The sequence below is a fragment of the Ctenocephalides felis genome, unplaced genomic scaffold (genome assembly GCF_003426905.1).
Source record: "Ctenocephalides felis isolate EL2017-DRISC unplaced genomic scaffold, ASM342690v1 CF-g0.4_SCAFFOLD_03570, whole genome shotgun sequence".
NCBI classification, from domain to species: domain Eukaryota; kingdom Metazoa; phylum Arthropoda; class Insecta; order Siphonaptera; family Pulicidae; genus Ctenocephalides; species Ctenocephalides felis.
Window position 1 is genome coordinate 4,787,959 of NW_020539724.1, and position 15,193 is coordinate 4,803,151.

Below are 15,193 nucleotides of genomic sequence, written 5' to 3' on the forward strand. Positions count from 1 at the left end.
GAACTTTACCACCAAAAATAAGAATGGTTTGACTATTACTTTCATATGATGATACTTTATTATATGATATAGTTTATTATTTAATAATTTAGCTAGTAATATATATACTATACTAGTTATATAACATATCATTATTCATTATTACAACCTAAATATTTTCGCTATAGGAAATTCCAAGAATCCAGAACGATGTGTCTATCCAGAACTTACGATGGATCGCCTCAAATGCAGCCTATAGGAGTACCTTTACTGGAACTAACCTACGAAGCACCATTAAGGAAGATGAAATATCTGAGCATGAGCAATATAATGATATAATAAGTTTTAAATACATTTCAATTATATTTTGATAAATAACTTTAAGGCAAATTAAAGTTGTCTGTGCCTAATATTCTTAGTACTATACAATTATTATTTATTATTACAAGTCATTTTTTTCCATTATAGGAGGTTTCAAGTTTTTTACCCTGAACATCATTCTTGTTTATCAATTATCCTGAGTATCTTAAGTTCAATCCTTGCAGTGAACCACTTCCAACGCAGACTTTAGGAGTACCTTTAACTGGACCTTTTACAGTTCCATAGTTACCATTTCACACCTATTGATGATATAGATTTGAAACAATCTGTCGACAACTTGAATAAGTAATAAGGAAGATGAAACATCTGAGAATGAATATTATAATGATGTAAAAAGCAAGTTGCCTTTGTATCTTTGAGAAGAAGTGAAACGACAGTGTAAATGTTTAAAGACTAGCTTTAGTTACATATGATATTCTTTGTATTGTCTTTTATATCAAATCAAGTCAAGTACTTCATGTAAATGGTCTTTATAGAAATGTGCTATGCAATGCAATATATGTCCATTTATTTATTTAGATTTAAAATGTAATTGATAGTAATCAAGTTAATGTTTATTAATTTATTAGTAATAATTATGTTCTGGCAATTAAATTGTATTTGAGTCTTCAATAACTGCATAAATTATTATTGTATTATAAAAGCTTATGGTATATAATTTATATTTTCAGCTCGTTTTAAGTACGAAATTGAAATCAAATATTTATTAATGAGCTAAAATAATAAACAATTTTAACCGGAAAAAAATTATTTTTCAAGCAAATTTATTAACTTTGAACAAATATACTTCATAATTTTTGTAGATTAAATTTCCTGTTTGAATTTCGCGCTTTAAATTGTACAAGATTGGGGCAGCGGTCAATTAGCTAACTTCAATTGCTTCAAATGTCAAGAGATTTTTGTGAATGAACTTAATCTCGCGTTAATTAAGAGTTTTTAATTAAATCCTTGATTAGTTTTAATTAAATTGTGCATAAAATCGTTTAATTAAATCTGTAGATCAATCTGACATAAAAAATATATCGTGCAACATTTGTAAAAAGTTAAAAAAATGGATATGTGTGGAAATGCATATGTGTACCTTGAATAGTAATAATTATCTCTTTCAGGACCCCCATATCGAATCAATATTATAATTAAACCTTTTACTTTCAGTGCTGATGTATCCTTTATCTATATATATGCAATTAGCAATTGTTTAATTTATATATGAATGTGTATACTTTTGTAGGTTATGGTAGCACATTTCCACATATCTATTTATTCAATTTTAAGTTCACAAAAGTCTCTAATGTAAGTCGTGTCTTTTGTGCTTCGTAGAGAATTTACTCGGACAATTGTAAAATGTCAAATAGACTTGTAAAAGACAAAGTTATGTAGTGGTTCTAAAGTAGTGATATTGTGTCGAGTACTTGAGATTTCTGGCAGATGCTCCAGAGGTGGTTCCAGTAATGACCCAATGTTTTGGGAGCTGCTGCAGAGGATATTTAACAATGTAAGTGCAAAGCATGTTTTTTACATAGCGAGTCAAAGAATATTTTTCTAGAATTATATACAGGTATTTATCGTACTATATCTGTTGCACCTATAGTGTTTTCAATATTCAATATTTAACTTATATATATATATATATATATATATATATACATATATATATATTAAGTTTTTCTTAATTTTGAATTTAAAGCAGTCAAATGATTTTGAAAATCTTTACTTCAACACAATATTGTTTGTCATCTTTAGTGAAACTATAATTCAATAAAAATTCATAAAAAGATATTACTTTTAATTTATGTTCTGAAAGAAGTTTACAATTATTGACCGAGTTTGTGTTACATGCTACTTTTTATGTTTGTAACAATAATATTTCTTATTTATTATGTATTTAATGCTTGTTTTTCATATTAAATGAAATTAATAAATGAAAATTAGTTTGAAAGTGCCTCGAGAACTTGTCACTTTGTTATTCAATATCATTTATAAAGCAGTCTGTATATATTTTAGTGGAATATTTTCTGACTCGTGCATTATTAATATACACCTAAGTCTGTTTTTACACGGTCTTTTTGTACACGGTTTTGATATAACACGGTTTGAAAATTGAATATTTTCAATTTTTTTACACGATTTTATTCCATTTAGCACGATTTGAAATTTTATGTACTTAAATTTATTTGTCAAATTTAATTTTTGCGAAGTATGTTCATATCACAAAAAAGTATTTATGAAAGAAAAAAGTCTGACAGTATCGATAGTTTGCGAACACTAGCGTAAAGATTTAAGTGAATTCCCCTTTAGCGCGTACAAACAATTTTTACTGGTCAAAGCAAATGTTTAGATAAACATGAATTCTTGTTCTTAAAAATTCTTGTTTTTCACTAATTTTAATAGGTTTTAGAGATTAGGAACAAATCACCCATTTTTGTATAAGATCAATGTCTTTTTTACACGTTTTTTTTTTACACGGCTTCTTCTGGAACCAATCTACCGTGTAAAAACAGACTTAGGTGTAATTATATACATATATCTGCTGAAAATATAGTTTATATCATAATATACAAGTCAATATCATTTTTTACATAGTATACCTTATACAATCTATTTTTTGTTCGCACAACAACTATTGTGCGAATAAAAGATTTTAAATTTATTTGGCAGACATATGTATGAAAAACTAGGTTCTTATTTAATTTGTTATGGGGAAAACATGTTGATTCAGTTTTTTTATTTATTTATTCAAGTGCATTTTATACTTGTTTTAAATATATATAAAAGAGAAAAGTTTCTATTTCTCTTATGTATCAAAGATGCTGAATAATCATAATAATATTCCACCAGAGATTCTTTTGCTCTATAAATAACACTATGAACTGATTTTGTGTGGAATTCAGAATTTTTATAAGAATATTAAATTTTTGCTACCAAATTATTAGTTAACTAATACAGCTTTTTGTGGGCATCGATTACTTTTTTGCTGAAGGGGTCCTAGCATCCTTCCTTAGGTAACTCCTAAATTGATGGTATTTTGTTACAAATTACAAATATACTTTGTTACAAAAATCTCTTTTTTATCACACTTGTTCATTATTATACAGAAAAAATATTTGTATTTGTATTTGACATTTCCAGTATCAAGAATCATGTGTTTTCCCTGTAGCGACATTGTCTGCATGTACATTCTTATTTATGGATAACACGATTGTTGGTTTTGATCAAAATATTTCAAATACTCAATACAACTTACCAAATTGTTAATTAAATGCAGCTTTTAAAAGTCTTTTACTGTAGTTTAATTTTAAATTTATTCAATTATATTGCTGCATAGCTAAATGATAGATTTTTATTCTTTTATTGATAAAAACAATTTGATCAAGACATGCAATCAAAGTTTCAAAGAGTTGACTTGAATGATTAGACAAAACATAATTTTGTTAAGAAGTTTATTATTCGATTCAAGTTGTAAAAATTATTTAACTCAATTTCTAAAGGATAACAATCAGATTTAAACAGTTTTGAAGTAGTTAATGTTCACATTTGAATTTTTTTTATTATTTCATTTTACAAGTTTTATTGAATTTCTTTTATAGCTTTTTCTAATAATTTGTATATTATTCAAGTCAACTACATTTGTTTTTGTCTCGATTAATTGTAAAGGTTTCACATGTTTTATCAAGTCGTATAAACGATTTTAATTCGATTAATATGATTTCATTTCATCGATTGATTAAATAATTCTCTCGAATAATTTTTTTTTTTTTATAAGTCCAAATTTTTTGATTATAATTCTTTCGAATAATTTTTTTTTTAAGTCCTTTCAGATATATTTTTTTTCTAAGTCCAAATTTTCTGATTATAATTCTTTCGAATAATTTTTATTTTCTAAGTTCTTTCAGATAATTTTTTTTTCTAAGTCCAAATTTTCTGAAACCTTTTCAATTAAGACAGACGAGTTATTTATGCATGCTGTATTATCCCAAAGCCAACATTCGAATGAATGAGGCTCACATTGAATATTTCACAACGAGAAAATTTTATTGGGACAAAGTTAAAAATTTTAACTAAGTCCCAGTAATTTTTTCTCGTTGTGAAAATTTCAACGTTGACCTCATTTCATTCGAGTGTTGGCTTTGGGAATTGGTGTGAGGGAACACTAAAAAACATAAAAAAGTTTCAGCATTGAACAGAAAAGAGAAAAATTCATCTGGGACTTAGGGGGTTTTTTTAGGTTCCTCCACCTCCCCTTCCCCTCCTCCTTCCCCTTTTTTTCCCATTTTTTTCCTTTTTTTTTCATTTTTTTTCATTTTTTTTCATTTTTTTTCATGTTGTGGTTTTTCGGTAGATTTTTGGATTCGGCATGCATCTTCCGCAATGTGTCTCCCTGCGTGTAACCTCTCGCATCATGGACCTCAGGTTGACCATCACTTGGTGTGTTCGTTTCAGGACCCTTTGCGCTCGCCAACAGCCATTCACCAGCACTGCTCCATTTTTTCTGCTTCCGAGTTGGTCGTCGTCGCCTTCAGCTGGATTCGATCCGTCTCACCTTGTGCCTGCCTCCAGAGCGATTTCACCGAGTATGCGGTCACTTAAACCGCTCGGCTATTTAAGTTATTGATGATAAAAGTTATTTTTATTCCTATATTGTATTAATATTGAATTTTAATAAAGAATATGTATCATACACATCTCTCTTATTCATCATCTGCCTCTACCCCTCTCTTTCCCCAGTTCTTCCTCTTTTTTTTTTTTTTTCTTTATGTATCTCTCTTACAGTCAAGTGCGAAACTTGAGTTTTTCAGAAATTTACTAAGTGTCAAGGTCGAAATGCGACACCTGAATTTAATATTTTGAACTAATATTTGATATTTATGAAAAACTATACATTCGAATTTTCAAGCATCTTGGGGATTTGAACCGAGAAACAATGAGCAACCGTAGTGGCAACTTAACGATCTCGGCCAATTGGTTATGAAGAACCGTCCTCTATTTTTAAAAATATAAAGTCTTATTTTGATAATGAAAGATATAAGCTTCCTAAAAAAGTTGTGTGCCAATTGTGCGAATGGCCGAGGTCGTAAAGATACGGTCGGTTTAGGACAGAATAATAATTCGAGGTTCGCTAGATCGAACCCACTTATCTGAAAAAAAAATTAAATTCAATAATTTTTCTAACTGTGTAAATAAATAAGATATATAGATAAATAATTAAATTTATTGAGTGCTGCCAGTATTACAAAAATTGACATAATATACATGTGCATATATATAAATATAAATGTATATATATATATATATATATATATATATATATATATATAATATATATAAATATAAAAAAAAATAATAGGAAGAGGATAATTTTTAATAAATTCATATTCACGCCTGGTTAGCAGTAAACCAAACCTACTTTGGTGTAATTTAAAAATCTTTTTTTTTCGATGAAAAACCGGTCTATCAGGGGCAGCCAAAATTGGTCAAAATCATGACTTTCAAATGCAATTTTAAGGCCCTTAATGAATGAAATTGATAATTTTAATGAATGCATTGTGTAGACTAAAGTACAATCTTTATACCAAACAAAAAATTACAAATTTATCGTCGTCTTCATAGTTAAAATCAGCTTCAAAGTTGGCCATTTTTCAAACTTCAAATTGGTAACAAATGCAGAAGAATTTTTTTTTCCAAAAACTGATTTCATATTCGGTATCAGCGCCTCGAAAACTATCAGAGTCGGTCAAAACATTTTGAAAATCGCGAAAAAAAATTTTCATTTCATTAGTAAAATTTTGATTTTGCAACCAAAGATTTCGATTTTTCAGGGGGTGTATGTGGGTTTATCCAAAAACGGATAATATTTTCAAAATCAGCGTCCCAAAATCAATCAAAACCAATCAAAACATTTTGAAAATCGCGAAAAAAAAACGATTTTTTTTAAAAAAATCGATTTTGCAACCAAAGATTTCGATTTTTTGCGGGGTGTATGTGGGTTTATCCAAAAACGGATAGCATTTTTGAAATCAGCGTCCTAAAATCTTTTGGAATCAGTCAAAACATTTCGAAAATTGCGAAAACAAATCTATTTTTTTGCTAAAATTACGATGTTGCACACAAAGTTTTCGTTGTTTGGTTGATGATACACGTTCTGAAAGTTCATCAAACAGGATAATTTTGTCCTTTCTATCAAAAAGACTTTGTCCAATTAGTGGTTGTAAGGTTCCTCTTAAGGCATTCTTATAAGTCATAGGCACCTGTAATAAGAATCGAAATTTATTCTAAGGATATGCATCTAAAATAGGATCATTTCCAAAGTTTAGAAAATGCATAGGCAATCCATGAATTAAACTTCAAATGAATTTGTAGAATACATCATTTATTATGATCGAATAATTTGGTAAAAGTTTAAAAAAGCATGAATAGCAGTCTATGTTTGTAATATGGTTTAGTAGTTATAAATCTAAATTTTATCTATTTTTTTCTAATATTGATAAATTGAAATGCCTAGAACAAAATTTTCAAGTTGTTTGATAAAATGTACACAGACACAAATTCGCGTTTCAGTTAAAAATTATACGAAATTTTAGTATCCAAATATATATACTAGTTTGCACTAAATTTCAGTAAGTTTTTAATAAGTAATTTTAGTAATTTTAGTAATATTTATACCAAACCAAAAAATATACAGATTTATCATCGTCTTCATAGTTAAAATCAGCTTCAAAGTTGGTAATTTTTCAAACTTCAAGTTGGTCGTAGAGGTAGAAGGAATTTTTGTTTTCAAAAACTGATTTCAGATTCGGAAACAGCGACTCGAAAACTATCAGAATAGATCAAAACATTTGAAAAATCGCGAAAAAAAAATGTTCATTTCATTAGTAAAATTTTGATTTTGCAAACAAAGATTTCGATTTTTCGCAGAGGTATGTATATTTATTTAAAAATGGATTACATTTTCGAATTCAGCGTCTCAAAATCTATTAAAAAAAATCAAAACATTTTAAAAATCGCGAAAAAAAACTCGATTTTTGGGAAAAAAATCGATATTGCAGCCAAAGATTCCGATTTTTCGCAGTGTATGTGGATTTATCCAAAAACGGATAGAATTTTTAAAATCAGCGTCTCAAAATCTTTTGAAATCAGTCAAAACATTTCGAAAATTTCGTTAGTTATTTAGTTTTGCAGTGGTACTCGCCCTGAAAGCTCATCAAACAGGATAATTTCGTCCTTCTCATCAAAAAGACTTTGTCCAATTAGTTGTTGATTATATTTTTCCTCTATTATAGGGGAGACCCAGGATTTATGGTTCCTTGTAAGGCATTCTTTCATGCTTTTTTTAAAACTCAATTTGAATAAATATCAAGTTCAAATCATGGACTATATCTATCCACGGATTTTTTAACAAAGTTTTTGCCGTTTTATTTATATGAAATATTCAAAGATATCACGGGTTTTTATTACTTTTTTAAACACATTTCACTTCATTTGAATATAATAAATATCAAGTTAAAATCATGGACTGCCATTCACGCTTTTTTTAAAACATATATTACTCAATTTGAATATAATAAATATGAAATTAAAACCATGAACTGCATGTTGCAACCCAAAACTCCGAGTTTGCGCAGAGGTATGTGCATTTATTTAGAAACAAATAGTATTTTTAAACTCAACGCCCCAAAATATATACAAATCAGTTAAAACATCAAAAAATTGCGAAAAAACTTGATTTTTTCGAAAACAATTCGATGTTGCAACCAAAGATTTTGATATTCTTCTCATGTATCGGAGTTTATCCAAAAAACGGACAGCCTTTTCGAAATCAACGTCCCAAAATCTATTAAAATCAGTCAAAACGTTTTAAAAATCGCGAAAACAAATCCATTTTTTGACAAAATTTCGATGTTGCAACCAAAACAATTTCATTGTTTTACAGTGATATATCCCTGAAAGCTCATCACTCGTGGTAATTTTGTCCATTCATTAAAAAGTCCAATGAGTTCCTGATTCTATTTTAAAAAAAACATGAACTTACTGTTCATGAAAATAAACCATAGATATGTCTTTGAAAGTATGAAAAAATTAAAACGGCAAAAAATCATCAAAATAAACCAAGGATATATCTTTGATTTTTTTTTTCTCAATGAAAACCATTCATAAACTCATTTCTTTGGATAAAGACCCCTGATCTTAGCCCTCCAAATAATCCGAGAAAAAAAAGATTATTGATCCAGAATAATGTCGCATTGGTATGAACTACGAAAATATTAAAAAAAAATCACAATATATCTATAAAAAGGAATTTTAATTTTTTTTTATATTCTCGATTTTTTTATAAAAATTAAAAATCTAAATTGAGGGAAGAGCAAAGTTTATACTGTATAGAAAGACTAGTGTATTTGAAAATAAGAGCATAACTGTTTTGTTCTTTAATGGTTACTGTATTTAGGGTATACGTATACCGAAATAAAGGATATAAGTGAGAAGCTTGTTACTTTGTTGCGGATCCAAAAAGATTGATCAAATAGAATTTTTCAATAAACTTTCTAAAGTCTAAACGCATTAAATGGAAAAACCACAATTATATGCTCGTCTATATGCTTTCAAAATAAAAATAATTTAATTTTGAAAGCATACACTATCAATTCGTAATAATATGTTGTCATTTTCAATAAGTTTAACTATAGTTGTGAATATAAATTGGTGAATTAATTAATATCTCTAGCCAACTTTTCTTTAGTGCCTCTAATGTGTGAACTTGCTTAAGATAATCACGAAATTGTAAACTTCTCTCTCTTAATGTGTAAATTTAGCAGTACAACTTAATGCTTAGCGGTTACCTTTAAAACAAAATTGAATAATCCTGCCTTTAAACACCAGTTATGTGGCCAAGTGGTAAAGCGCTCGGTTTGCAAACTCATATGCACTCGGATCGAATCCCCTAAGCGTCTGTGCATTAGCTTACGAATCCGGTAACAATAATAAAAGTAAAACTCACATGAAATTCAAAATCCTCAGGAAAGTACGAGCGACCAGCATCAACACCTTGAGCTGCCTCGTTAGCCAGTTACAGGATCACACTGTTCATTTGTACACTGATATAAAATGATGATGTACTGTCCGTTTTTGAATTTTCCAACAAAACTAAGATTACCACGAATGTTGTACCGTTATTCTACCTCATACTGCCGACATCTGTGGGGTAAATAAAAGTTAAATTTTCTAAAATAAAACTAGTGATATGAATTCATACGCAAAAATTGCAGATAAGCATTAAAACACTAAAATTTCGAAAACTCTCAAAAAAAATTGATACAATGACATAAATAGATTTAGATAGGAAAACTAATTATTTTCAGAAAGGACCCTAGAGAGTGAAAATGGTCATGAGAATAATCATTCAATTTCAAGTTTAAAAAGAGAACCTTCATCAAATATAATGGCCCAAAAGAGGGTCTTAACTTTTGTAGTCGGTGAAGACATTTTTGAGTAACTTCTTGTAGTATATTCAAGAAATAACTGATAATTTGGATGCAGAACAGATAGAAATTATATCAGAACTACAAAGGATTATAAAAACAAGTAAACACCCAGTTTAATTATTTCAATTAAAAAATTAAATTTATATTATTAATTATAATTATAAATTTATATTATTATAAATTATATAAATTTATATTATTAATTATAATTATAAATGTATTTATCATATCAAATCGTTTACGGCAACGTAAATGCGCATTCAAATATTCCGCCATACATTATTTAATAATCCTGTTCATTCATTTAACATTATTATGTTGCCTACTGTTTAGCTGTTTGAAGTAATGCATTTATTATACTGCCATCTGACAGAGTTGATTTTTTGACGTAAGAAACAATAATAAATAATATATAATGTCGTCCCCTAGACCAAAATCACCAAGAACCCCAAATTCTGCTAAAAAAGAAGACAAAGAAGAAACTTTTTGGGATAAAATTGGCACTTTAGGACGCAGAAAACGCATAAAAGAAGGTTTGTTCTAAATCATGCCAAGGTCTTGTGCATTTCATATGGATTTCCTTTTATGGTCATATACATTTATCAATAATTTAAGGTGTGGCATTCTAAAATTTATAGAATATTAGATTTTTTAGTTGAAACTACTATTTCTTATCATTGCAGTAATAAAATCATTCAGAATCATATCATTTTTATACTTAATTCTAGTACAAGAAGTTCAAGCTGAAGGCAAATATGCAATCGATGCACCTGGAAGTCCGAATATTCCTGAGATACCTCCAGAAGAGTATGCACTTGGTAAAAAAATATCTAATCTATACTTCGTTTATTATTTATTTATTATAAACTTTTTCCATTTGGTTTTCTAACAGAGGACAATGAAGAAAGATCCATTATACAGCCTCAATCATTACAAGATCCACGGGTCAAAGAATTAATACAAGTTCTTGTTGATTGGATAAATGACGAACTAGCTGACCAAAGAATCATAGTAAAAGACATTGTTGAAGATTTATATGATGGACAGGTTATAAATGATTTTATAAAATGTAATGAAGTCTAATTTATTAATGTAATTGAGTAATTTTGTACAGGTTTTGCAAAAATTATTGGAAAAGTTAACAGGACGAAAGCTGGATCTACCAGAAGTCACACAATCTGAAACTGGACAAAGACAGAAGTTGGACACTGTATTGGCTGACTGCAACACGGTATTTAAAATAAATGATAAAATAAATCTGATTAGTTTTGGTATAAACGCACAAGTAAATATGGTATTGTTTGATCATATTTAGGCCTTGGGTCATCCTAGATGGTCAACACAAAAATGGAGTGTGGATTCAATTCATTCAAAGAATCTTGTATCGATTTTACATTTACTTGTAGCCTTGGCACGCCATTTTAGAGCTCCTATTCGTTTACCAGAATGCGTCAGTGTTACTGTAATTGTTGTACAGAAGAATGGACAAATGCTTAATCACAAGTAATTATGATAATAATATTTAAATCAATTACCTTAATTGAATACTTGTGCTGATATTTTAAATATCAAAAATGTATTGGTGCAAATTTTTTAATTTAGAATGATACAAGAAGAAATTACAACACGATATGATGATTTGGGGATGCGCTGTGAGAAAGATGCATTTGATACATTGTTTGATCATGCTCCTGAGAAATTGGAGATTGTGAAGAAGGTAAAAGCTATTTTCAAACATGATAAATTTTGATTTTATTTCAACATAAAATCATTACATTTCAGAGTCTTATTACTTTTGTTAATAAACAATTAATGAAAGTTAATCTAGAGGTAAATCAGCTAGAAACACAATTTGTGATGGTGTTTATCTTTGCCTGCTAATGGGACTTCTAGAAGGATTTTTCATTCCTTTATATGATTTTCATTTAACACCTCAAGATCATGATCAAAAAGTTCATAATGTAGCTTTTGCTTTTGATTTGATGCAAGAATGTGGTTTGCCACGGTGCAAAGCCAGACCAGAAGGTTTGTTGATAATATATAAAGAATTTAATATAAAAAGTTTTAATATTACTAATATATTTAATTTTAGATATTGTAAACGCTGATTTGAAGTCAACATTAAGAGTGCTTTATACATTATTTACAACATACAAGAATTCATCTTAAAAATAAGTATTCAATTGTGACTTGCTTTTGCATTAGTTTTTTAAATGATAGAAGCTTTAGTAATTTAGCAAAAAGCTAACAGTCACAGAAGATGTATACACATGAATATATATATATTTATAAAAAAAATAATGTATGTAATTATAATAAGTATTTTAACATTATAAAACACCATAAGATTCTCTATAAGCTCCTACTTATATTATTTATAAACAATATAAATAACAGTTATAGTTATACAGATACGTAACATATATTTATAAATATTTGATGTGCCTTGCTCGTCATTGTTCAATATATACTCCAAAACTTACTTATAATGACGTGCCAAGACCATGAAATATGGAAAATGAACTTACCAGCACTGAAATCATGGATGGAACTGGTTTCATGGCGTCCTATCAGTCTGCGTTCATTGTCACATTCTCCTTTAGGATCATAGGCTTGGATGTGTCTAAAGTAGCATTTTGAAAACTTGTCAATGGCTTTTTTGATTTCACTGAGGAGATAAATATTTTATTATTTAAACAATATTAATCTCTTTAAGCTAACAGTCACAGATGATGTATACACATCCCTATATATATTTATAAAACAAATAATGTATGTGATTATAATAAGTATTTTAACATTATAAAACACCATAAGATTCTCTATGAGCTCCTACTTATATTATTTATAAACAATATAAATAACAGTTATAGTTATACAGATATGTAACATATATATTTATAAATATTTGATGTGCCTTGATATTACGCCTTTAATAAAACTTAACATTATTAATTATCTTTTGTTATGCAAATTACCTTTAATAATACTGTATATTTTATTGTTAACAATCACTAAGAATATTGTTGTAAATTTATTATATGATTAAAAATTTGTTCAATATCATTCTCATTTTCAATAACACAGAAATTTCTAAAAAAGTACAAATCGGATAAAAGTTTAACACGTTTGAAGTATTCCTTATCACTTATATTCTTCTTACAAGCAGTTATTAAGTAGCTTGACTTTTTTGTTCTCTTAGCACAAGTTGTGGCTGCGCACAAGAGAGCTGCACAAATAAGAGCAGCTTTATGTGCACTAAAATCTGCTTCATTGAGTTTGCAATAATAATCAAGAACATCGATTATAATAACATTTGGAACAAAAGAACTGTCATGAAGCGCTACACATTGGGATAGTAATTCATGAGCACTCTCAAAATACCTTAAAATAAGTATGATTGAAATAGTGAAACAGATGTTTATATAAATTTATTACTTACATGAAAATTATTCGCTTCATGGTCTCCTTGACTAAATTCTTTTTCAGCATATTTGGTATGGAGGAAATAGGAGCATTGGAAATATATAAAATGTTGTAACCGTTCTCAGCCCAGTGCAAAGCAAACTAAAAATATATCAAGTCATTAATAAGATAATTATAATCATGAACATAAATTAATGAATATAAAGTAGAACCTTTAATAATAAATTTTTATTGAGCTGATATTCTCCACATATTAACACAGAAGAAATATTTTTAGGTTCCATAGGTTAAAAATTAGGATTTTAAATAAATTAATGAAAATTAATTAAAACATGTATTTATTAAAAAGATAGACAAACATTTTTAAATAACACAATTTTTTGACATAACTGCCACAAGAACTAGGTTTTTGTTTTTCTCAGGTTTCTGCACCTGCAAAGTGCAAATTGTCATTGACATTTGACATTTGACAGTAGATCCAATTTTCTTCCAAGATCTCCATTCGATTACTATTAATATTAACAAATTATTGAAATACTATTAAATAACGAATAAGATAATTAATTGTTCATTTATCCAATGAAAATGGTTGAGGAGATTCAAAAGAAACTTTCTAACGAATTAGAAAAATATAAAGCAGCACAGAAAGGTTAGGATTTTTACATCGTGGTATGTGCACAAATTTATTTTCTAATTTAATGTATTAATTTCATTATTTAGAGTATCAGAAAGTAATATCACAACGACAGCAATTAGATGGTCAATTAAATGAAAATAAAGTTGTAATGCAAGAATTGAAAATTTTAAAAAGCGATTCTGAGGTTTATAAACTGATGGGACCTGTACTAATCAAACAAGATCTAGAAGAATCAAGGCAGAATGTAGCTAAGAGAATAGAATATATAGAGAAGGAATTAAATAGAATGAACGGTGTTATTACAGGTAATAATTGAATGTGCTATTTGGCCTGTGATCAAAAAACGAATTCTGGCTGTTTTTAATATTTTTTTGATAACTCTACACTATATACTATATTTTTATGAATTCTGAATCAAATTTTACAATTATGTTATTCAAAATAATCATTTATGTGTTTTATTTTATAACTGTATAAACAGATGTGATCACAATTAGATCTATTACATTTTTCTTTATGTTGACTAGATTCAATATTTTTATCTCAAGAATATGAATTTTTATTTGTCCATCCCAAAAACTAAGCTCGGTTTAAACTGTTTGCTCTCAGTTTATTATAGCAACTTCTTACATTGATCTAATTCTGGGTTTTCTCTTCGAGGTTAATCAAACATTTTAAACTTCAGGAAAAGTGATAACTATACACCTCTTGCAGAAATATTTTTTTAAATAAAACATTTTTTTTGCTGGTAATATCTTTTAACATTTTTTAAAAACATTGTGGAACTTTCAGCATGGCTTCCTATTCCATGTCATTTTAGTTAAATATTTAAAGAATTTACTTTTATAAAGTTGCTGATTTTTCTCATGATTTGTATAATATTTTCATACATCAATTTTTATATTTATTGCAGATCTGGATAAGAAACAGGATAAACACCGTGATGCTTTGCAGAAGCTTCAACACCAGTTTCAGCAAGCACAAGTAAAAGCAGCAATGAAAGCATAAGAGTGAAATAATATTACAAAATTATAATAATTAGTATTTTGATCCCTTGAGATGTTACATTGTTAAGATTTCATTCATTTTATCACTCATTATTTAATTGAAAATGCAATTTATAATATTAAATATAATCTTTATTAAATTTGATATGAAATGAACTGGCAATGTTTTATATCAATTGAATTACCTTATCATTGAAAGAACTTACTTAAAATATAATAAATTTTTAACAAATCCGCTTTAGCGGCATGCATTGAATATGCCATAATACAAACAAAACAATTTTTTTTTT

At 27.9% G+C, this 15,193-nt stretch overlaps 4 protein-coding genes across 5 annotated transcripts; 3 read left to right on the plus strand and 1 right to left on the minus strand.

Annotated features, from left to right (window-relative positions):
* Nucleotides 1-1,692: 1,692 nt before the first annotated feature.
* LOC113383120 lies at nucleotides 1,693-4,972 on the plus strand. The gene is made up of 2 exons (XM_026621372.1): nucleotides 1,693-1,855; nucleotides 4,700-4,972. The coding sequence occupies exons 1-2, from the start codon at nucleotides 1,820-1,822 to the stop codon at nucleotides 4,970-4,972; spliced, it is 309 nt and encodes a 102-aa protein (XP_026477157.1). The 5' UTR covers nucleotides 1,693-1,819.
* A 1,365-nt stretch (nucleotides 4,973-6,337) lies between these two features.
* Nucleotides 6,338-13,617, minus strand: LOC113382828. Of its 2 annotated transcripts, XM_026621068.1 has the most exons (5): nucleotides 13,472-13,617; nucleotides 13,276-13,400; nucleotides 12,362-12,501; nucleotides 9,350-9,546; nucleotides 6,338-6,605 (listed from the first exon to the last, which is right to left on the minus strand). In XM_026621068.1, the coding sequence occupies exons 1-4, from the start codon at nucleotides 13,541-13,543 to the stop codon at nucleotides 9,527-9,529; spliced, it is 357 nt and encodes a 118-aa protein (XP_026476853.1). In that variant the 5' UTR covers nucleotides 13,544-13,617; the 3' UTR covers nucleotides 6,338-6,605; nucleotides 9,350-9,526. The 2 variants fall into 2 exon arrangements, with proteins under 2 accessions (XP_026476853.1, XP_026476852.1); XM_026621067.1 differs by lacking the exons at nucleotides 6,338-6,605; nucleotides 9,350-9,546 and having other exon boundaries at nucleotides 12,177-12,501.
* Nucleotides 10,199-12,172, plus strand: LOC113382826 (beta-parvin). Its single transcript, XM_026621066.1, is given in 9 exon segments — nucleotides 10,199-10,366; nucleotides 10,562-10,651; nucleotides 10,726-10,880; nucleotides 10,948-11,089; nucleotides 11,177-11,336; nucleotides 11,436-11,550; nucleotides 11,616-11,685; nucleotides 11,688-11,858; nucleotides 11,926-12,172. Coding segments are annotated over 9 exon segments (1,098 nt in total). The 5' UTR covers nucleotides 10,199-10,248; the 3' UTR covers nucleotides 12,003-12,172.
* Nucleotides 13,618-13,737: 120 nt separating the features above from the next.
* On the plus strand, nucleotides 13,738-14,948 carry LOC113383068 (probable prefoldin subunit 6). The gene is made up of 3 exons (XM_026621319.1): nucleotides 13,738-13,908; nucleotides 13,980-14,201; nucleotides 14,810-14,948. The coding sequence occupies exons 1-3, from the start codon at nucleotides 13,839-13,841 to the stop codon at nucleotides 14,902-14,904; spliced, it is 387 nt and encodes a 128-aa protein (XP_026477104.1). The 5' UTR covers nucleotides 13,738-13,838; the 3' UTR covers nucleotides 14,905-14,948.
* The last annotated feature ends 245 nt before the right edge of the window (nucleotides 14,949-15,193 follow it).